This window comes from Protopterus annectens, chromosome 5.part0 (assembly GCF_019279795.1).
Source record: "Protopterus annectens isolate FY-2018-M chromosome 5.part0, PAN1.0, whole genome shotgun sequence".
NCBI classification, from domain to species: domain Eukaryota; kingdom Metazoa; phylum Chordata; order Ceratodontiformes; family Protopteridae; genus Protopterus; species Protopterus annectens.
In genome coordinates, this window is record NC_056735.1 from 484,743,364 (window position 1) to 484,767,107 (window position 23,744).

A 23,744-nucleotide genomic window follows, 5' to 3' on the forward strand; every position below is an offset into this window, starting at 1 on the left:
CCCCTAATCCCCATTGCTGACTCGCACTTTACCACTCAAGTTGGTAATTCAATACAGGGCCCCACTGTCATCTCTAGCAGTATTGCACCTTAAACCAGACTTGCTTTTTTCCATATCCCACTGTCCTCAACATTCCTGATTATCTTATTACCAGAGCAGTATAACTGAAAAGAAATAAAATGTGTGAATATCTGAGCATGTGAAACAAAAACTGAAAACAAAACAGCTTGAGTGGATCAAAAGAGTTATTAAAGTAATAATTATTTTGTTCTTTGTACTCAGTAATTCAACATAAGTCTGCAGACAAAACAACCACAAGAAACACACACAATTTGCAATCTCCTTTGGAAGTGAACATAGTAGAACTGTAATCTTTTAGCGTCAGGATTTCAACAGATGCCCCCACTCACTAGACTGTATAAATGGAAACATGGGGCTTCATTAATCATCCTTGACTGTATGGGGGCCAAAATAAAAGCTGTTGCTAGTTGGGGAAAATGAGGAGGAAAACTAATTTTCTGATTATGCTCTAACCTGAACAGGGATTCGATATGACCCTATTAGGATAAATATGATAATGGCCTCTGCTCTCAACTGCATCCATTCTAAAACCAGCTCTGCTCAGATGTGTGTGTACAAACAACTGCTGTAGGTTATGTGTGTGTGGGGAGAGGGGGGTGGGTTGTGTGGTTATTACTTCTTTAATTGTTATCATGGTCAAACCTTAGAAGTGTGCACATGAGGATATTATAGCTTGTGCTTGGACTGAGAACAGTATGTTAATTTTTTTTCTTTTACTTTTCTGACAGACCTCAGAGTTGTACAAGGGTTACTATAGTTTGTGCAAGGGCAGTGTACTAAGTTGTTATTTTTTTACTTTCCTCACAATCACACTTCAGGCATGTATGCAGGTAGCTGCCTTTGACAGTTTGGGTTGAGGAATGAGGACATATGCTATGTATACAGTATGTATGTCAGTAGTCACTTGAAACACATGACAATGGCAATTTGAACCTCGGCTTTCATCGTAGTCTAACACCAGAGGGATGCATAGGCAGTCTTTTTTGGGGGGTTAGGGAGGAAGGCAGTTCCAAGATAGGACCTGTGTATCAAGACAACAATTGGCTTGTTAGTTTATTGTGAGTTACTATTTTGTCAACTTTGAACATTAAGCCTTTGGTACAACCTGGATTAAAAAGTTGGGAAAATGTTCTATATGTATTTCAGAATATGCATAACCCAATGGCTTTTGGTGGCTCTGGCTTAACTGAATTATTTCCTAAATGGTTATTACTGTGCTTACTTAGGGAAAGGTGTGCTGAAAGGAAACAAGGAAAACTGAAGCTGAATAGCAACACAGTTTCTTTGCTTAATCAAAATTTCTGTTCAAGTCATCATTGGATGAAAAGGTTGTGTAAAAGGAAAAAAAACTTTAAAATGCACTTCAGAGCATGTAGGAAGATATGGCTTCTTGAAAAAGTTGAAGAGTAAAGCAAAATTTGAGAAAAGGAAGAAAAAAGTAATGTGCTAGCATCAGAAGCGCAAGTGGGGAGGGGGGGGCGATCAGAGGAAGATTGAAGAGTATGGTGTGTGTGCATGGGGGGGTCCCCTACACATGGTCGAAATGCCACAAAGTTGAAACCCATATGGCCAAGACCATATGTTCGACTTTTGGAATCCCAACCATGTGTAACGGACATCTCCATGCAGTGCAGAATGGAAATATTTCCATGTCTGCACTGTAGTGTGATCTCAGAGTTGGTATATTAAAGTTACGAGTGGTGTGATGGGCATAGCCCCCCACGGGGGGTGCTGGGGGGCCCCGTGCTAACACTTAGAAAGTGTGTTACTGTTGTGTATATTTTTTATTTTTACATGTTCAAAATTGCAGAAGTCGAACATATGGTCTTGGCCATATGGGTTTTGGCTTTCTGCAATTTCGATCATGTATAGTAGACCCATGTGTGTGTGTGTGTTGGGTGGCTAAAACAGTAGACACAGGGCACCATTTCACCCACATCCAGACCTGTACATAGAGTTCCTGCAATGTATCATTGGTGCAACTAAATTGCAGTAACTGTAAATGTCCCTTTGTGGGATGGGCCAACATAGTGTGGTACGCAGGCCTGCTGTAATCAAGAGCATTGTAGCTACAGGTCAGTCAGTTTGTAGCATGAACTAAACGGTTGTTTAGGAGGGGTATCAGAGATGATACATAAACTAGAAGTCCCTAGGGGGCCCCCAACTTGACATATGCTGGGGGCCCCTAAAATGCTAACACCGGCCCTGAATATAGATATATATATATATATATATATATATATATATATATACACACATGCATAAATATATATCTACACACACACACACACACACACACACACACACACACACACACACTAGGGTTACCACCTGTCCCACTTTGCAAGGGACAATCCCTCTTTGGGCAGTTGTGTCCTGCAAAAAAATTGTAAAAATAGCAAATGTTCTGAGATTTTTAGGGCAAGATTATTTTCTATATTTTATGTAACAGTTGCATAAAACAGTTATTCTGTATATAAAACAGCTAAATGTCATAAGAAATAGAATAAGCAACTAAAATGCTACAAGAATAAGCTTTTATTTAGGCAGAAAAGTGAAGTTCTGTCCTTTGTACTGGCCGTGGGTATGTTTTAGCCTGCAAAATCTGATGTTTGTACCAAAAATGTCCCACTTTGGGCATTTGAAAAGGTGGCAACCCTAACACACACACAGTTGAACAATAAAAAAAATATGAAACTCTTATGACTGACATCATTGACGGATCGGTGATTTACCAGAAACTCTAAACTTTAATGAAGATCTACACAAGAACATGAGGCAAACTCGAGGACTTTCTGCGAAAACATAGACACAAGTGACAATGACAAGTATACCTGCAATTGAAATGAAAAAGGTATGGCAAAACAGCTGCCCTCAGAATTCAAGCGTTTGATTATTATTCAGACTTACTGAAGAGGGGCCATAAAGCCGTATACTTTTGCTGCTTTTACCAACGTTTTTCACTGTTACATTTGCCCGATAAGTTTCGCCAGCTTTAACGTCTAAAAATTCCACAAAAGCAGGCGAAACACTCACACCTGACACACTGGTTTCCATGTCTATTTATCTGCGACTAGTTATCAAATACATTACAGAAAGAAATTTCAATATGATGATATAACGTAGTTACAATGGAATATTCGCCTCATGTAAGACAAGACTTGCTCCCTCAGTTCCGTCAAGTTTGTAGCGTGGCGTCGTTACCCAGCAACTGCAAAAACTGCAAAGTAGACGTGGTAGGCTTACGCCGTTGGCGTCAGATCTGCACCACTATGTCCTCATTTATGTACAGGTTTAAAAGATTACAGTTAACTTGTTAGTTATAAAAGCTTGCTGAGTAGCGTTATGGGGTTGCCACCTTTTCAAATGCCCAAAGTGGGACTTTTTTGGTACAAACGTCAGATTTTGCAGGGCAAAACATACCCACAGCCAGTACAAAGGACAGAACTTCATTTTTTTGCCTAAATAAAAGCTTATTCTTATAACATGTTACTTCCTTATTCTGTTTCTTATAACATTTAGATATTTTTCATATACAGAATAACTGTTTTATGCAACTATTACATAACCGCGGTGGTGGTGTTGCGGTAGCGTTGTCGCCTCACAGTAAGACGCTGTCCGGTTTGATTCTCAGCTAGAGCGTCTTCTGCGTGGATACATGCGTGAATGGGCATACCTTCATTGAAGGTTGTGCGTCAGGGCTGGTAACTCTGCACATAAAAATCAACTACCAATCATTAGCGGACCGGAGTTCCGCTGTGGCGACCCCTAACCAGGAAAAGCCGAAAGAGATTAACTGTTTTGCACTTTTAAAAAAGTTATTTGTTGCTTAATTTTACCTGTAGGCTAACACACTCAAGTGCGCTAGCCGTTTAAAAGCATTTACTGTCTGTTTTTCCTCTGTTTTCTGTAAAAAAAAAAATCTTGTTTTCCCACCTTACTGAACTAGAATAGTCCAGTCTTCAGAGTTTGCTGATCTCTGGGCTTTGGCTTGGTTCCTGTGCTATTCCATATCCTTATTTGGATAAAGGGAAGCTTCTTTGTTCACCAGTGGGAGTGGGGAGCACTGAGCAGCCTATTTGTCCCTAGAGCAGTGGTTCCAGCCCGAAACTTGTAGTCTATTGGCCATTTTGGGTCAATTCCTAGGTCTTTTCAACCCCCTGCTATAAAGCCCGCTTTAGCATGCTTTGGCGTGATTTAGCGCGGAGTTGCCCATAGAGCACCATCGGGCAGCGCCGGTTAAACAAGGTTAAACTATTTCTGGCTCCGTAAAGTCTGCTCTTCAATTTTTCCCTTAGAACTTCTCTACTTGCAATCTAAACAGTCTATTCTCTATCTCAATAGCTCAGCACTTGCTCCTAAAGCATTTTTATATAGGTAAAGTACTTGTATACTAAACAAAGTACTACATTAGCCTAGAATCCCCTTGAGTACCCATTTCCCTATAGGTCCCTTCTGACTCAGTTACACAGCAAACTTTTTCACTTTTTCTAGCATGTCGAAGGGTCAGTTGCTAGCATCCTCTCCTGTTCAGCTGGTGAATCTGGGCATCTTGAGTCAATGTTACAATTGCCTCATGTACACAGACAACCCACTCCTTCTCCCACAAAACACAAATACATGTGAGAGATGCAACTATATAGCCAAACTGGAGGCTGAGCTCTCTCAACTCAGGACTGGCAAGACCAGACAGGAGGAGAAGGAAACCACGCACACCACAAACCCAGTTTCACATAGAACTATCACAACTGCAAAACAAACACATAAACACACAAAGACATACTCGGAGGCACTGATCAAACATCTACCAAAACTACAGAGGCCTCCAAAGCAGACACCCAAGCAACTGCCACCTCAAGACATAAGACATGCAACACATAGTTCTCAAAGTCAGTGTGCTAAACAGTCACAGCCCTTAAGGCCAAACACAATGCCAGACACATTTGTTATAGGTGACTCCATAGTCAGACACACTGACGTCCCACTCACCAGACTGAACAAGAAAAAGATCACAGTTAGCTGCCTGTCAGGCGCTAGAATCTGCCACATAACACAAGCACTCAGGTCACTCCACAGCAAGTACAAGTATGACTCAGTCATTGTCCATGCCGGTGTGAACAACCTGAGACGTACCTCCCTGGACTACATGAAAAGAGACATAGAGGAGCTCTCAGATTATGTAGCCCAGGCCGGTATGACCCTGACCCTGAGCAGTATCCTACCCTCACCAAGAATGATGCCACAACACAGAGACAAAATGATCAGCTTTAATAATTGGCTTAATTACTGGTGTCATTCTAAGGGGATCCAATGTCTGTCTGCCTGGGATGACATGCTTGACAAGCCACGCTGCTTCGCAAGGGACGGCTTGCACCTGTCACCCCTGGGCTTCCGGATATTGGCAAAGGCTCTTGCCACCCCCATAGTGCCTTTTTTAGGCAAGGCTCAAATGATAAACCTATAGAAAACAAAAATGGAGAAAAACTAAGGGTAATACTGCTCAATGCCAGAAGTCTAAACCTCAAGATGCACACCCTCGAAGCCCTCCTCAGTATGGAGAACATCGATGTTTGTGCTGTGACTGAAACCTGGTTCAAGGCTCCTAAGAGCACCCCAGCACTATCAGGTTATACCGCATATCATGCGTTCCGGCCCCAAAATCCGGACCGAACTACAAAAGGAGGGGGAGTATCCATATTCATAAAGGATACCCACATCTCCAGGTTAGTGGCAACGCACGAAGCATCGGAGACCATCCAGGTGCAATTAACCATAGGTAAAACTGCCCTACAGTTTGTAACATGCTACAGACCTTCTCAAACTCAGGAAACACACACAGCCTTCCTGAAGACACTGGAGAGTATAAATGTCTCTCCAAACACCATCATATTGGGTGACTTCAACTACCCAAACATAGACTGGGAACATTACTCAAGCCCCAACACCCTAGCCCAAAGGTTCCTTGAGTTCATAAACTCAAATGCTATGGAACAACTAGTCACCATTCCCACAAGAGGAGCAAATATACTAGACCTGATCATCACAAACATGGGGACAAAATGCTCCACACCGGAAGTATATCCCTCATTGGTGAGATCAGACCATAAATTAATCTCACTGGAGATCCACATCCCGCCCCCACCCCCAGCAAAAAGACCACAGTGAAGAACTTCTCAAAAGCAAACTTCACACTTCTTAAGACTGGAGTGGTAACCTTCAAGGCCCCGAGCCAGTGGAAACCACAACCCACGCTGCTGAAACCCTTACAAATGCCTTCTACGAGCACCTCCAGGAATGTATGGATCAAGCAATCCCTAATAAAATCAAGACCTTTTCCACCAAAGGCAGGCGCCGGTCTGGTGGACTCCAGCCATAAACAAACTCTACAACAAGAGGAGAAAGCTACTACATGACAGAGCAAAATCCCTAAATGGGAAGGCATCTCTGATCAATACTAGCAAAAACTACGATCACTCATAAAATCATCCAAGGCCAACTTTGAGAGAAAAATCGCTAATGACACAAAAGACAATCATAAAGCCTTCTTTAGCTATGTTAGAAACCTGGGTGGAAACTCCCAGATATGCTCAGAATTAGTCCAAAATGATAAAAAATCACTGAACCCACAGACATTGCCAACATACTGGCAGACAGGTTCAGTGCAAATTTCTCCCTCCCTCCCCCAAAAGGAGAAATATCTATCCCACCAGAGTCTAGCCTCCCAAACATCTCAGATGCCCAGGTGAGAGCTGCTCTCTAAAGCAAAAACACAGCATCAATGGGACCGGACGGTGTCCCCGGCTGTGTGCTACACGAACTCAATGAGGAACTAAACCCACACATAAGGCTGCTGTTTAATCTTAGCCTTACTACAGGATACGCACCCAAAGAATGGCGTCACGGCAACTGTGGTCCCACTCCACAAAGGCAGTGCTTCTACGGACCCTGGAAATTACCGCCCCATAAGCTTGACGAGCCTTGTCTGCAAAGCTATGGAGAGGATCATAATGGAACTCATAAATAAAGACATTGGGGACCTACAGACACTGGATCCTACCCAATTTGGCTTTGTCAAGGGCAGATCCTGCCTCTTGAACTTGGTCGACTTTTTCGAAACAGTCACTAAGGCCATTGATGTGGGTAAGGCAGTTCACACAGCCTACCTTGACCTAGCAAAAGCATTCGACACAATACCCCACTCGGGCATCATAGAAAAGCTCACCAGCTTAGATGTAAACCCATATGTCACAAGATGGGTTGGAAACTGGCTCAAGGACATAACACACAGGGTTAGAGTTGCTGGTGCCATGTCAGACTCTAAGCCGGTCACGAGCGGTGTCCCACAGGGCTCAGTCCTGGGCCCCCTCTTGTTCGGCATTTATTTTTCTGAAGTGCAGGCAAACATAGGGGGATTATGGCTGACAAAATTTGCAGATGACTGCAAACTGGGCACCATAATTGACACTCCATCAGACACAGACATCCTCCAGAAAGGTCTCATAGAAATGGATAACTGGTGCCAGAGCCATGGCCTTAAGCTAAATGCCAAAAAATGTATAGTCATACCCTTTGGGAAAAACAAGGTAACCCCTAAATACCACATAGGTGGTAATCCATTAAACATGGAAGAAGTTATCAGGGACCTGGGGACCCAAGTTGACAGTAACCTCTCTTGACAGTCACATTGCCAAAGTGGTTAGGAAGGCCTTCTACATTGCCCACCTGATCATGAAGGGATTCACATCCAGATCAGGAGAGGTCATTGTACCCCTGTACTCTTCACTTATCAGACCAATGATTGAGTACAACGCCCCATTTGGAATGTACCTTACCCGACACCTGCAGCAGTTGGAAAGACCCCAAAAGTTCCTCACCAAAAGGATAAAGGGGCTCAAACATATGTCATACGATGCCTGACTGAAGAAACTCCAGCTCTATTCAGTCGCATACCGCCTGCACAGAGGTGATCTGTGCCTGACATACAAGGCCATGTCCAACCCGAATTAATGGACATGCTCCACCTCAAAAATCCAAATCCACCAGAGCCACGAGAGCAAGAGACTTAAACCTCAACACGGATATAAATAGGACGTGCTGGAGGGACAGATTCATCACCCAGAGACTCCCTACACTATGGAACAGAATCCCAGTCCATGTGAGGCAGAGCCCCTCACTGACTCTGTTCAAGAGAAATCTTGACGAGTGGATGGGAGATCGTAGGTTTACCCCGGGAATCATCTCTGTATCACTGCTGGACAGAGGCACAGCAAACTAATGGGTATAGTATTCTCATCCTAAGGGGTGGTGAAAGCCACACACACTCTGGCTAGGCTTATAAATGACCTAGGGCAGATAGCCTAGTATGAACCTATGAACCTATGAACACAAACAAACAAATTACATAAAATATAGGAAATAATTTTGCCCTAAAATTGCAGGACATTTGCCATTTTTGCAATTTTATTGCAGGACACAACTGCCCAAAGAGGGACTGTCCCTCGCAAAGTGGGACAGGTGGTAACCCTACGCTTAACGTTAGCGTGTTTTGGGTTAAAAGGCATACCGAAACCGATTGCACTGCTAATTGCAATTATTTCTTTTGTAAGTAATATTTGTATTATCTTTATTTTATTTTATATTAGTTAACTGGGATAGTCTGACTGGATAACTGTCCATTTTCAGCGGAGGCCCGGGGAGAAAAGCTCCAGGGTAGAACATACAGTAATTCTTGCCACAAGAATCGATATGAGAGCAAAATAATCTGGAAGAAAGGCTCCACCTCATCTTAGAGGCATTGTAAAATCAATTATATTCACTTGAAAAATAATAAAATAAGATAATTTTTATTTTATGTGAATTAAGGTAAATTTGTTTCTTCATTTCTTCTTTCCTTTCTCAAACTCCTCACATCTGGGCTGTTGCCTATATTCAAAACTCAGTAATAAAAAATAACACTTTTCTGTAAATATTGTAAGTAACTACAATTTTTTGCTTTAAATGATCATGAATTTATAAACATGCACTGAACTCTGGTGGTGCTAAACTCCGGGACACTGTAACCCTCAGCAGTTTTACCTTGGCCAGAAAATGCGTAAAGAAATACATCATTAATATTTAATAACTGTAATACTCCAGTTTTATTTTAATAATCTATAACATGATCAGTTGATACAGCAGTTCTCGTGATTTCTCCCACTTGCTGATTTTTTTTTCTGAAAACTTTTCAACTACTTGAAAATTTAAAATATTTACAGTGGATATAAAAAGTATACACACTCCTGTTAAAATGCCAGGGTTTTGTGATATAAAAAATTAGACCACAATAAATTATTTCAAAACTTTTCCCACCTTAAATGTGGCGTATAACCTGTACAATTCAATTAAAAAACAAACAAGTCTGTTAGGGAAAAAATATTAAAAAAAAAAAAATGTACAATAAGCTGGTTGCATAAGTGTGCACAAGCTTAAACTGATACTTTGTTGAAGCACCTTTTGATTTAATTACAACATTCAGTCTTCCTGGGTAGGAGTCTATCAGCATGGCACATCTTGACTTGGCAATACTTACCCACTCTTCCTTGCAAAAGCACTCCAAATCTGTCAGATTGCAAGGCATCTCTTGTGCACAGCCCTCCTCAGGTCACCCCACAGATTTTCTATTGGATTTAGGTCTGGGCTGTGGCTGGGCCATACCAAAACTTTAATTTTCTTCTGGTGAAGCCATTCTTTTGTTGATTTGGATTTATGCTTGGGGTTATTGTCATGTTGAAAGGTGAAATTCCTCTTCATCTTCAGCTTTCTAGCAGACGCCTGAAGGTTTGGGGCCAAAAGTGACTGGTATCTGGAGCTGTTCATAATTTCCTCCACCTTGACTAAAGCCCTAGTTCCAGCTGAAGAAAAGCAACCCCAAAGCATGATACTGCCACCACCATGCTTCACTGTGGGGATGGTGTTGTTTTGGTGATGCGAAGTGTTGTTTTTGCACCAATTGTACCTTTTGGAATTGTGGCCAAAATGTTCAACCTTAGTCTCATCAGACCATAACACATTTTCCTACATGCTTTTGAGAGACTTGATGTATTGTTTTTCAAATTTTAGCCAGACCTGGATGTTTTTCTGTGTAAGAAAAGGCTTCCATCTTGCAACCCTACCCCATAGCCCAGACATGGAGAATACAGGAGATTGTTGTCACATGTAGTACACAACCACTACTTGCCAGAAATTTCTGCAGCTCATTCAGTGTTGCTGTAGGTCTCTTGGCATCCTCCCTGACCAATTTTCATCTTGTCTTTTTATCAGTTTTGGAGGGACGTCCATTTCTTTGCAACGTCACTGTTGTCCCATATTTTCTCCACTTTTTGATGACTGTCTTCAGTATGTTCCGTGGTATAGCTAATGCTGTGGAAATGTTTTTTCCCTTCTCCTGACTGATACCTTTCAACAATGAGATCCCTTTTATGCTTTGTAAGCTCTCTGCGAACCATGGCTATTGCTGTAGCAGGCAACTGAGTAAATGTAAGGAAAATCCTACTAGGACAGCTGAACTTTATTTGGGGTTAATCAGACTCTCTTTAATTGATGCTAGGTGTGTACCCAAGAAGACTGAATGCTGTAATTAAATCAAAAGGTGCTTCAACAAAGTATTTGTTTAAGGGTGTGCACACTTCTGCAACCAGCTTATTGTACTTTTTTATTTTTTTATATTTTTTCCCTAACAGATTTGTTTGTTTTTCAATTGAATGGTACAGGTTATAGGTCACATTGAAGGTGGGAAAAGTTTTGAAATAATTTATTGTGGTCTCATTTTTTTATATCAGAAAAAACTGGCATTTTAACAGGGGTGTGTGTACTTTTGATATCCACTGTAAGCATATTTGCAGAAAATCTAAGAGTTTAACCTCGAAAGAAGACACATCAAGTCATAATTTATAATTTTAGATTCTGTATACCTCATTGACTTCAAACCCAATGAAGGCTTATGTTGCTGAGATCAACTTTGCGATGCTCAACTCCATGATCATTGTTTTCCATAGGAAATCACTGCCAGTTAAGTTTCTAAATGTGTTCCATCAGAGATGTTCCATTTTCTAAGAGTTTCTTTCTTCATGTCTGTGCAGCTGTTGAGTTGGTATATATAAATTTGGAGGATGAGGCCTTACCCTCTCACATTGTAGGTGTAAAGGTTTGCCCCCTTGGGAAAAGAAAAAAAAACACTTTTTTTCATTGGGTTGAGTTCCTGACCAGTTGAATTTAGCCGAATCCTAATCAGATTAAAGCTCGATGAGTCATAGATGATGTAGAATTTTACTAGTATGGCTGCTTTAATTTACAAGGTCCTTTTGTTTCCAAAGATTGATTGTAAAGGTCCAAAATGGCTTGATGCCAGGTCTGTTCTTTTGATATTAATTGATATTTAATAACTCTTAATACTTGCAAATCCCAACTTTTTGTAGTATATGGGCATGTCCAAAGCAAATGTTACTAGTTAAGGAGGATGGACCATGCACATTTGTACTTTTTGAATATGGTCATGCCTACATGCCAGACATATTTCCAAATATGAGCTTATTCTATAACAAAAGTATATGCAACCTGAATTTTCTCATAATGCAATATTTTTACTGTGGTTGGAGGGCTGGTGTCCACCCCCCCCCCAAATCACTTAGTTTCTAAAGGGATGTTTTATGGAGTGCAGATTATGGAGTAAGTTGCTCTCATTATGTTAATTGCTACTTGTAGATAGCTGCATGTCATCTCATGTGGTACACATTCCTTCTAAAAGATCCTGCTGAATAAATACCTCATATTGATTAGAAGCTCATTCCCCAGTTGTCTATGTTGTAAGCCTATTGTCTAACAAATATGCAGATGTACATACTGTTAGGACTTACAGAAGATAATACATATCTGAAGAAGCAAAGAAATATATTTTTATATGTTAGGAGCTAGAGAAAGGATCATTTACAGTGGGAATATGATCCCACTGCAACCAGTGGAAATTTTCTCACTGCAATGCACTTTAGCAGAATACTGAAAGTTTTGGATACAGAAATTTGATTTTCCTCAATACAAATAAAATAGCCAACACGTCTGTATAGGTACAGTATACCACCTTTCAACATGTTTCTGGAGAGAAATCCTTTAATACATTGAACTTTTTATACTTTTTAAAGAGGAGAATGACAAAATGGAGCAATTAGAGAGAAGTTTAAGAATTACTGCAAACCTGAAGAGAAGTTATTATGTATTCTCTTTTGCTCTTTATAAAGGCATTAGTTCCTGAAAACTATAGTTTCCTATACTATTTAATCAATAATCATACTGTGAATCATGGTAAAATGTATGATTTTTAATTAAAAAAAGAACAATTTGTAGTGTAAGGCACGTGCAGTTAAGAGAAGCAGATCTGACTTTTTTGAAATGTGTGAATTTATGCAGAGTGAGTGAAACTATATGTACACACTTGAAAGAAAAATTACATGTATACAGTCAAATGAATTAACTGAAGAAAAGAAGCATGTAAGGCAAAATGTGAGTCAAATAAAATACAAAAATGAGAAATTAAGCATAAATATGTTGCAACAGTAATGAAGATAAGAAAAAGCATCATGAGGTGTACAGAAATATCATATTTCTGAAATTCAGGTGCTGTAAACATGAAAGGATGCACCGTCCTGCGTATTAATCATTTTGTAGAATCTGTGATGCATGAGACTATTTTCTAAAGATGCAAAAAAGTAACAGAAATGTGAACTAAGCTGTTTGTTGACACTTTTCAGTGAAAGAGTTTATATAGTGATATATGTAAATATACCATAAATGCTGACACAGGGTTTAACTTAGACTTTTGTGAAGGGATGTTAAGAATTAATAAGCAAAAAAATTGAAATTAAACTAGAAATCTAGACAGAAGCCACATTGCAATATCCTGTCTGAAGATACTCTTAAAGCATTTGATGTTAAAAGGCATTGTCAAAAGGAATGGAGTGCACACCTGTGACAAAAACAGAGCACCAAATAAAATCACTGGTGGTACTACTAGCATGTGAATATAAATTAAGTGGTGCAGGATCATGTTTCAGTTTATCGCATGAAAAGTGTGAATTTATGTAACATTTTGTAGCATCTGATTATTAAAAAGATAGACATAATAAAACAAGTTCGAGTGTGAAAGCAAAGAGTACATGGGTACAAAAAATTGCACGGTCACATAAACATTTTGAATATTGTGCAGAATCATAGGAATGATATCCTGCATGACTATGCTGATTTATTTACAGGCTCAAGACGTTTACTACGACAACAACAACAAAAATTCCTGATGCTATGTCAGTGATATATGCTTCCAGGAAAGTATCTCTTAGAAGCAGAACTGGGCAGACATTGAAGTGAATGGAAGCTTAGATGTCATTAAAAGCAATTGCAGCCAACATAATATATTAAAATGATGGATATTCTTGTAAAGCAAGACATCATTCTTAATTCTATTGATCAACAAGATCTAAAAACTGATTAAAAGATAAAGCTAGATAAAAAAGCTCCAAATTATGTACATTTAGTATACAGTGAGGAAGGCACAGGTTCCTTTTATTTCCATTTGATATTTCAGCATCATCAGAGGTGTTCCAATGAGCTGTTGCACAGGTAATTGAATGCTATGAAGGCATTGTGAATATAACTGTTGATCCACTAGTGACAGGTCAAATGTTAGAAGAACATAAGTAGAGACTGCTAGGTTTGAAATGTCAGATCAAGTGTAGAAGTGTGAAAATCAAAAGACAAATAGTAATTAAAGAAGTGCCTATGTGTTTTGCAGTATGTTGCACAGGTTATACCTAACATATCTGAAATAAATGTGCCTAGAAGAAAGTTGTTAGAGCAAGATTTAACCTAGAAGTGGAGTTGTGAACATAAAAAAAATTAAAATGCACAAACGCTTGTTACAGATGTACTGATATTAAACTACTATAGCAGAGTATGCCACTTGTGTTGCAAGTTAGTGCTTATCAGAATGGTAAAGGAACTGTGATCTTACAAGAAACTAGAATAATTGCATATGGGTCAATAACATTTAGTTGTATATAAAATATGCTCAGATGGAAAATGAACTGCTGGCAATTCTGGATGGGTGTGAGAAATTCCATGAATATATGTATGGTCATGACCTTCAGAAGGAAACAGACCATTAAGTCTTGCAATGCATATTCTGAAATTCATTGTACAAGGTACTTCTAAGATTGCAAAAGATGGTACTTACTATTATCTGAAAGTGGCATACAGATGGTGTAGATAACTGTCCATAGCAGATATGTTGAGTTGTGTGTATTTATAGGAAAGAATGAAACTTTTCTAGAAGAATAACTACTAATTCTTTGGTCAATAATTCATTTACTAGTGACAAAAGAAAAAGAATTCCAGAGATGTACTAACACTAACAGAAATACTTTTACAGAAGGAAGCTACTGGGGAAGGTAGACCAGATCAAAAGTCATATGTAATGAAAGAGATTTGGTTTTATTTTATTTTAAGGAAGAAATAATGTGTGTCTATGCTCAATGCTGTAAGCTGACAAAATACTAAGCTGCAGTCAAATGAGATAATACACATTTGTGAGGACAGAAAATGAGATGTAATGTATTCAGCAGAAATATTGGCTCAGATAAAATAAATAGTTCAAAGTTATACTACAGTAAATGTGCACTATAACATCAATCCATAAAAAAGAGATGGTAGTTTATTCAAGTAGCAAAGAGCACCTTCATCTGTGGAGCAGACTGTGCCCTTATTTGTTTCAGTTTAAAGAAACCATGTATTTTATATATGTAGCTTATTTAAATGCTCTTAAATAAAAATGATAGACATGGTAAGTGAAAGTATAATTACTGCTTTAAAATCTATATATTTGAGACAGTGAGCACCTGATGCCATATATCTGACAGTGCCTCACAATACAAAAGTCAATTATTTAGAATATATGTGCATGAGTGGGAGTTTAAGCATATCACAATACACAAATTCAACTGTGATGATCAAGGAGAGGTGAGAAAACTGTCCAAGCAGTGAGGAATCTCATATGAAAGAAATGTATAAAAAACTATGAAGATTGTCATATCACAGTTTTTGAAATACTCATTTGCAGGGACTCAGTCTGTCATCACCTCAGCTGTTATGAGCAAAAATTAAAAAGGAAATTACCTACTTCAACCACATTACTAATGCCAGAAAATTATTACAAAATAAATGAAATGCTGGAAAGATGTCAGCAGAGACATAAATTATGTTATGCCAGAAACGTAGAATACTACAGTTACATGTTGTACACTGATTAAGAATACAAAATCCATGAGGAAGTCTAGACCCCAAGCTGATACTAGTTTCTTAGCCGTGGCTTCCACAGTTGTATCAAATGTGTTTGGTAATAAATCAGTGGAAATCCCCATGCTTCTCGATTAGTTTCACATTTATTTCGTATCTAGTTTTCAGGTTTAGAGATTAATGCAGTCTCTTATTCCAGCTGTTATGTGATCAACATGCCTCTGCATAGCTGAACTAATAACCATGGACACTACATAAAAACCACAGAGTTCTACTGAAGTCCTCAACAGTAGTTTTGTACATAGACTTTATCATCAGGTGAAAAGCCTCTCATCTTAATGTTTCTGTCAAAGACTACTGTTCCCATATTTTATCTTTGGACTTTCATTTTTAAATATGGTAGAATCAACTCAGATATGGGTCTCAACCTTTGTAATATATAAAGTTCTGCCAGTGGAAAACCTGTCTTTAATGAGGAGTAACTCTATGGTTGAACAAATACTGTATTGACCCAGCAATTAGATGGAGCATAAAATGTACTAGAAGTTGCATAAAGAATCTAAACATTCTATATAGTAAAATAAGTTCCATTATCAGAACTGGTCAGTGTGAATATCACCTAGGGTCTCCCCTGAAAAGAGCCCATCCATTGGTCTATTGGGTCTAACCTGATCAACAAAGTGTAAATAAATAAATATTAACACTGTCTTAGCTTTTCAATGGATGCATTTAAGTGAAGGAATTGATGACAAACACATTATCATTTGGAATGAGGGTCATAGCCAAAATCATTTTCAAAGGAATGGGCAAGCAGAGTGCATTTATAGTACAGACCATGGCTATGGTGATTTACTGTTATCTTAACATTTACAGCACACCTTTATTTCCTTTTATATATGGTCATCCCTGCCAAGACAACAAACACTTGATCTGTTTAACACTTTTATGCTTGAATAGCTTCATACAGCATAAGTGTTAAGTAATAAACCTGATAGTCAACTGTGGCTCAAGCCTTACAATACATACCTAGCTCTTGACACTTAAGGTTAGTCTTCCGGAATAGTATGGAATAAACTTTGCTGAGTTATTATAGGCCAACCTTTGAATATGTAATTACTTGGTTATAGATAATCCCACTGTACCAATAATTAAGGGATTACCCAAAATTCACAAGAACCAATATCCCATCCCATTAAGACCCATCGTTTCGGGGGACAACTGGGTCACTGCTAACATTTCTTCTTTTATAGAATTTCTACTCAGACCTGTAGTAGATTCTTTTGTTACTATTTTAAAGGATACATACCAATTACTTGACTATTTATCTGAGATGCATCTAGCTCCGTATGAACATGAATACCTTTTAATTACCTTAGATGTGAAAAATCTTTTTACATCTATCCCTAATGATCTAGGTATTGAAGCGGTGAGAGAAATACTATTAGAAGAAACATCATTTACAAATGATAGACAGTTGCTAATAGGCCAATTACTGGATCTAGTTCTGAATAACAATGCATTTATGTTTTTGAATGATTATTATCTACAGAAATGGGGGGTGGCAATGGGCACCCCTTGCGCCAACACCTATTCCAACTTGGTTGTTTTAAACTGGGAGCGGAGATGCCTGTTTACCCACCCCTTGTTTTCTAAGATAAAGGTCTATAAACGTTTTGTGGATGACATTTTTATTGTTTGGGAAGGTACTGAGAGTGATTTCAAGGATTTTTTAGCTTATTTAGAAACCACATCCACCTTTCTTCAGTTCACCATGGAATGTTCTCATGATACAATTAATTTTTTAGACGTAACATTAAGCATTACAGAACATGGCCTTATTACATCAACACTTTATAGGAAACCAACTTGGAGGAACACCCTTCTCACCTTTGATAGCATGCATCCTAGATATATTTTTCCTGGTATCATTAAAAGTCAATTTATCAGGTTGACCAGACTTTGTAAGGATATTCCTAAATTACATTCTGAAGCAGATCGCTTAGAATTACTTTTTAAAGAAAGAGGATATGACCCAAGTCTAGTTAGTAACATTAAAAATAGCATTATAGACAATATACAGATAGAAAACAAACCTGTTAGTACCAGAAAAAGGGCAGCTATAAATAGTCAGACAAAATTTGTAGCCGTAACCTTAAATTATACAAGTACTATTAATGATATTAAGAAGATTTTTTACAATAATTGGAAGGTTTTAATTATGGATCCATTTGTCAGGCAAGTTGTGGGGGAAAAGCCCCATTTCATGTTCAGGAATAGCCTAAATCTTAAACGGCTATTGTGCAATGATAATTGTTATATCCACCCAGTAGCACCATCTGTTAGTCACAAGACTGGTACTTTTCCTTGCCATAACTGCAATAGGTGTAAGTTCATTTCTAATACGCATGAATTTCACCATCCCACTATGAATTACATCTTTCGACCAAGGTTTTTTGCTAATTGCTGCACAAAGAACCTTATTTATCTTGCGACATGCAAGAAATGTCAAGCCTTCTATGTCGGACTTACTAAAAGATGTCTGAAGGATCGGATATATGGCCACTTATATGATATACAAAGAAAAAATGAACTGAATGCCTTGGCGAAACATACACTAGAACATCCTTCACACCATTTTGACTTTAGAGTCTTAGAAATAATTACAAATAATAAAAGAGGTGGTGATAATGTGCTGCTTTTAAATAACAAAGAACTGAAATGGATTCTGAGATTGGCTGCTCATATACCCCCTGGCATTAATAGCCATATTTCTATCAAGCCTGCTTTGGAAGCTAGATAAGGTATAAATATTATTCCATTCCCTTAACTTAGTATTCATTTATTATTTAAGTGTGTTCTATGTATAAACACAATTAACATACACATTTAAAGCCAAACAATTGTACATTTTTGTATCATTATTATCCATTTTTATTCATTCATAACCAATTTATTTTTAATATTTTTAATATTTTTAATATTTTATTTCATATTGTATAAGCTCACATGTGCATTTTTATGCTGAATACACATTTTTAAATGCATGGTTATGTATTCAACTAGTTTTTATCTTTAACCCCTTCATATGATTTTGTTTTATAGTTGGATAGAGACATTCATATATCCATATACGTTACATCACATCAGTTTGATATTATAAAGTATGTATAATTTTAAACAACATATAAATTGGTCAGTATCTATTCACCTATTTATTTATATACATACCTATTTATATATTTGTTTATTTATTTATTTAACGAAAGAATAGGAAATCCCAGGAGAATACAAAAACTGCGCACTTTAATGTTTAAAACACAAGTAAAATAAACGCTATTAAGTTCATGCGTTTTCGTCTTCACAAAGACTTCCTCAGATTTGTACATGTGACTTAGTAAAAACAGCCTTTTATACAATTAATTTAATTAGTAAACACCAATCATATTCCTCCATTTTTTCAAACAAGTGTTGACTAATCATTAAAAAATAACATCCAAATACATTGGCTTTCTTTATCATTCCCTACCTAAATAAATATTTAAAAACCTTTTATGTTTGCTAAATTAATATACATTCCTATAAATGTGTTGTTTTTTTGAACCTTTAAAAACTATCCTAAAATGTCCTAGTATTTAATGAATTTTACTGTTTCATTTAATGCCTTTAGGAATAAATTTTAAATGATGTACTGCCATCTACTGACATTTTCTATTATTACACTGTTCAAGATTTTGCTGCCTTTAATTTCAGTAGTGGTTTGACAGTAATATATTCATTCAGCCCTGGATTTTTGTTGGCTTCCAAATATATCTGCCACCACAACTCCTTATAACCCACAAGTTCCTCCCATGGTCCTCCCCTTGGGTCTCTTTTTATTTGATCTATTACAAAAAATCTATATTTGAAATCCTCACATACCCTTGAATGCCTGTATAGTGCATTTGTTTCTTTTCCACATTTTATGTCGTAAATGTGTTCATACATCCTCTTTTTCAAGGATCTCTCAGTTTTTCCGACATAAAAAGATGTGCAGTTTGTACATATTACTAAATATACTAAGCCTTGTGACTCACAGTTAAAATAGCCCTTACTTTTTATCCACTTTTGCCTACTTTCCAAGAATAATTTGTCTTTGTTTAGTACAAACTCACATTGTCTGCACCTACCACATTTGTAGGTGCCTAATTTAACTGTGTCGGGTCTCTCACCTTTCCTAAAATTGTTACCCAACTCTAGTATACCCTTGATATTCATGGGATTTCTGTATATGATTTTAGGTGTAGTATCTGGTAACCCTTTCAAGTCCGTCAATGACTTGAATTTATTCCATTCTTTTTGAAACACTCCCCTAACCTTAATATTTAACGCATTATATTCCAATACTAGGCCTTGTTGGTAGTTATCTTGTCTGACACTAGTATGACCCTCCATGTTTTGTGTTGTTAACTTCACCCCTTTTATTGGTGCAAACCTTCCTGTTCTTCCTTGGGTTACTTCTTTTCTTATTTCATCTACGAAGTCCTTTGGGTATCCCCTATCCCAAAACATTTTTTCCAGTTTGTCACACTCCTTTATGAAATCATGTTCTTGGCTGGACATTCTTGATCCCCTCACCAACTGTCCTTTTACCAGGTTTTTCATACAATGTCTTGGGTGGCTACTTTCGTAGTGTAGGAATGAATTTACGTAGATGTCCTTCCTATATACTCTTGTCTCAAAGGAATCCCTTTCTTTCATAATTTCCACATCCAAGTAGGAGATATTATCATATAAAATGTTGTATGTGAATCTTAAAAAAGATGTAGTTTCACCTATATATTTAATAAATTCTTCTAATACCTCCACACTTCCTTTCCAAAAAATAATAATGTCATCCAGAAATCGCTTGTACATTTTACAATGCTTACTATATTCTGTTTGGAAGATGTGTTTCTCTTCCCAGTTTGCCAGTACTATATTGGCAAAAGTAGGTGCACAGGCCGCACCCATCGCTACCCCCTGGACTTGTTGAAAAAATTCACCATTACGCGATAGGTAGTTATTCCTTAAAACCAAGTCCATTAGGCCTGTGCACACAATTTTCTCCCTATGTGTTAAGGTTTGATCCTTGAACACCTCTTCTTCAAACATTCTGGTCCCTTCGTCGTACGGAATGGACCCAAAAAGGTCCACAACGTCGATGGTCACCAGTTTTAAATCTCTTTCAAACAATTCTGGGCTGATGTTTCTCAAAAGGTCCCATGAATCTCTAAGTATTGCTTGTTTGTTTAACCATATGTGTTTGGTTTTGACATCTACGTATTTTGCTAGTGGTGTTGTTTTAGAACCCTGTGCTGACACTATAGGTCTAAGCGGTGGGTTGGATATGTCCTTATGTATTTTCGGGATTCCAAAAATTATTGGAATCCTAGGTTTATCTTTTTTCAAGAACAGTAACATTTTATTTTCTATCAAAGCTTCTGTTTCCATGTTGTCAAGGGCTATATCTATTTTCTTGTAGGCCAAGTTTATCTCGTTTCTAGAGACCACCCTATATTTAGTTTGATCCATCAATATTTCATTCATTTTCCCATCATATTCTGTCACATCCATTAATACCACTCCCCCTCCCTTGTCAGGCTTCATTACCCTTATGTTTTTTTCACATCTCAATTCATATAGTTTCTCTTTTTCTTTTGGATCTAGATTGTCCTTATATCCTGTTCTTCTATCAACTTTACTGATAACTTCTTCCATAACCTTTTCAAAGTTTTTTAATTGTGCCTGTATGGGTGGGTTAAAGGTGGATTTACACTTCAAAATGTTTTGGTCCTTATTTATTTGTATATTGTGGTCTAACCCTATTCCTTCCTTGTTATAGAGTAATTCCAAATTCATTTTCCTAAGGAATATTTTCATATCCAATATAGTTTGTACCTTGTTCCCCTTTACTCTTGGAATGTATTTGAAACCTTTTTCCATAAGTGAAAAATGATCTCTACTTAAATCAATGTTACTGTAATTGTAAATAGTGAAACCATTAAAAGTCCATACATTCCCTTCTTGTACGATACCTTGATTTACTTCAACATGGTCAGGTTCGGGTCTTAATACTGTCTGTATCTCCCTCTTCCTCTTAACCCCCCTCTCATTTGAAAATTTTGTTTCCTTCTTTCATCCGTCTCAAATTCTGTGTATTCCTTCACTAGTGGGGGGAATTCAGTGTCATAGTCAAGATTATTCATCCCATATCTGTTGTTTCCCTTCTTTGTCCCCTCATTTTCTTTCCATTCCCTGTTGTTCCTTTCACCATATTTCTCCAAGGGCCTAGTATTTTGTAAAGGTTTAGGGTAACTTAACTCATTTTCATACTCTAAAATATCCCTCCTAAGTTTCTCTGTTTTCCTTTTTACTAAATCAGTACATTTCTTATCTATGTTGTACTTTAAATTATTGTACTTGTTTCGCTCTTCCCTTACTCCATAGACCAAGTCATCCCTTATCTGTAAATCTAAAGTGTTAATTTGTTCTGACAATATTTCTAAATTTCTTTCATTCTCATTAATTATGCATTTTACAATTTCCATTCCACAGTTGTTAAATACTTCTAACAATTGTTTATGGAAAATTGACCCAATTTGCACGTTGTTAGGGTATTTCCAAGTCCGTAACCCTTTGGGTACAATTTTCCTCTGCAAACATTCTCTAAGGTATCCATTTTCTATCATCACAGATTTATATTTAAACATTAAATTAGATATGTCATCTAATTTCTTTTTAAAAGTATCATTATTCGTAACCTGCTTATGGTTACCCATAGTGTAATTAAAGACATGTTGTTTATTCAGCCAAAAGTCCATCTCTTTTTTGTCAGAGATGTTTAAAGTACCTTTTTCTGTAGCTTCGCTTTGTGACTCAAAAAATAAATCCTCGTTTTCTTCCCCTTCGTCTTGTAATATCCTCGGTGTATTACCAGGGTTAAAAGTTTGACCGTTCGGTCCGTGCTCCACCACGCTTGTTGTATCAGCTCCTCTCCTATAGCGTTTACGCTTAGCACCCTGTTGCCTCATTCCCAGTTCGCCGTCATCATCGCTTCCTTCCGGGTTACGATTTCCTTGAGTCAAAACTGAACAAAGCGGTGTCAATAAGTCGATTAGGGCAGTAAGTTGCCCTACCAGCTTTCTGCTTTGGCTGGTATCATCCTGTGCTGCCGTTTTATCCTTCTCCTTGTCCATACCGCTCACTCGACCAATAACCACAAACAGCGGGAACTTCCAAACTGCACCAAAAAACGAAAAAATAGGAACTCCCAGGAGAATACAAAACTGCGCACTTTAATGTTTAAAACACAAGTAAAATAAACGCTATTAGACCTCATGCGTTTTCGTCTTCACAAAGACTTCCTCAGATTTATACATGTGACTTAGTAAAAACAGCCTTTTATACAATTAATTTAATTAGTAAACACCAATCATATTCCTCCATTTTTTCAAACAAGTGTTGACTAATCATTAAAAAATAACATCCAAATACATTGGCTTTCTTTATCATTCCCTACCTAAATAAATATTTAAAAACCTTTTATGTTTGCTAAATTAATATACATTCCTATAAATGTGTTGTTTTTTTGAACCTTTAAAAACTATCCTAAAATGTCCTAGTATTTAATGAATTTTACTGTTTCATTTAATGCCTTTAGGAATAAATTTTAAATGATGTACTGCCATCTACTGACATTTTCTATCATTACACTGTTCAAGATTTTGCTGCCTTTAATTTCAGTAGTGGTTTGACAGTAATATATTCATTCAGCCCTGGATTTTTGTTGGCTTCCAAATATATCTGCCACCACAACTCCTTATAACCCACAAGTTCCTCCCATGGTCCTCCCCTTGGGTCTCTTTTTATTTGATCTATTACAAAAATCTATATTTGAAATCCTCACATACCCTTGAATGCCTGTATAGTGCATTTGTTTCTTTTCCACATTTTATGTCGTAAATGTGTTCATACATCCTCTTTTTCAAGGATCTCTCAGTTTTTCCGACATAAAAAGATGTGCAGTTTGTACATATTACTAAATATACTAAGCCTTGTGACTCACAGTTAAAATAGCCCTTACTTTTTATCCACTTTTGCCTACTTTCCAAGAATAATTTGTCTTTGTTTAGTACAAACTCACATTGTCTGCACCTACCACATTTGTAGGTGCCTAATTTAACTGTGTCGGGTCTCTCACCTTTCCTAAAATTGTTACCCAACTCTAGTATACCCTTGATATTCATGGGATTTCTGTATATGATTTTAGGTGTAGTATCTGGTAACCCTTTCAAGTCCGTCAATGACTTGAATTTATTCCATTCTTTTTG

At 37.5% G+C, this 23,744-nt stretch overlaps 1 protein-coding gene across 1 annotated transcript in view; it reads right to left on the reverse strand.

Moving 5' to 3' along the window:
* The window catches only part of CFAP47 (cilia and flagella associated protein 47), a 7,413,452-nt gene extending 7,410,190 nt beyond the window's left edge, over positions 1-3,262 (reverse strand). The window contains exon 1 of the mRNA XM_044071840.1: positions 2,992-3,262. Coding sequence (XP_043927775.1) covers positions 2,992-3,138 — 147 coding nt within the window. The 5' untranslated portion in view covers positions 3,139-3,262. The remainder of the gene's footprint in view (positions 1-2,991) is intronic.
* Positions 3,263-23,744: the final 20,482 nt, after the last annotated feature.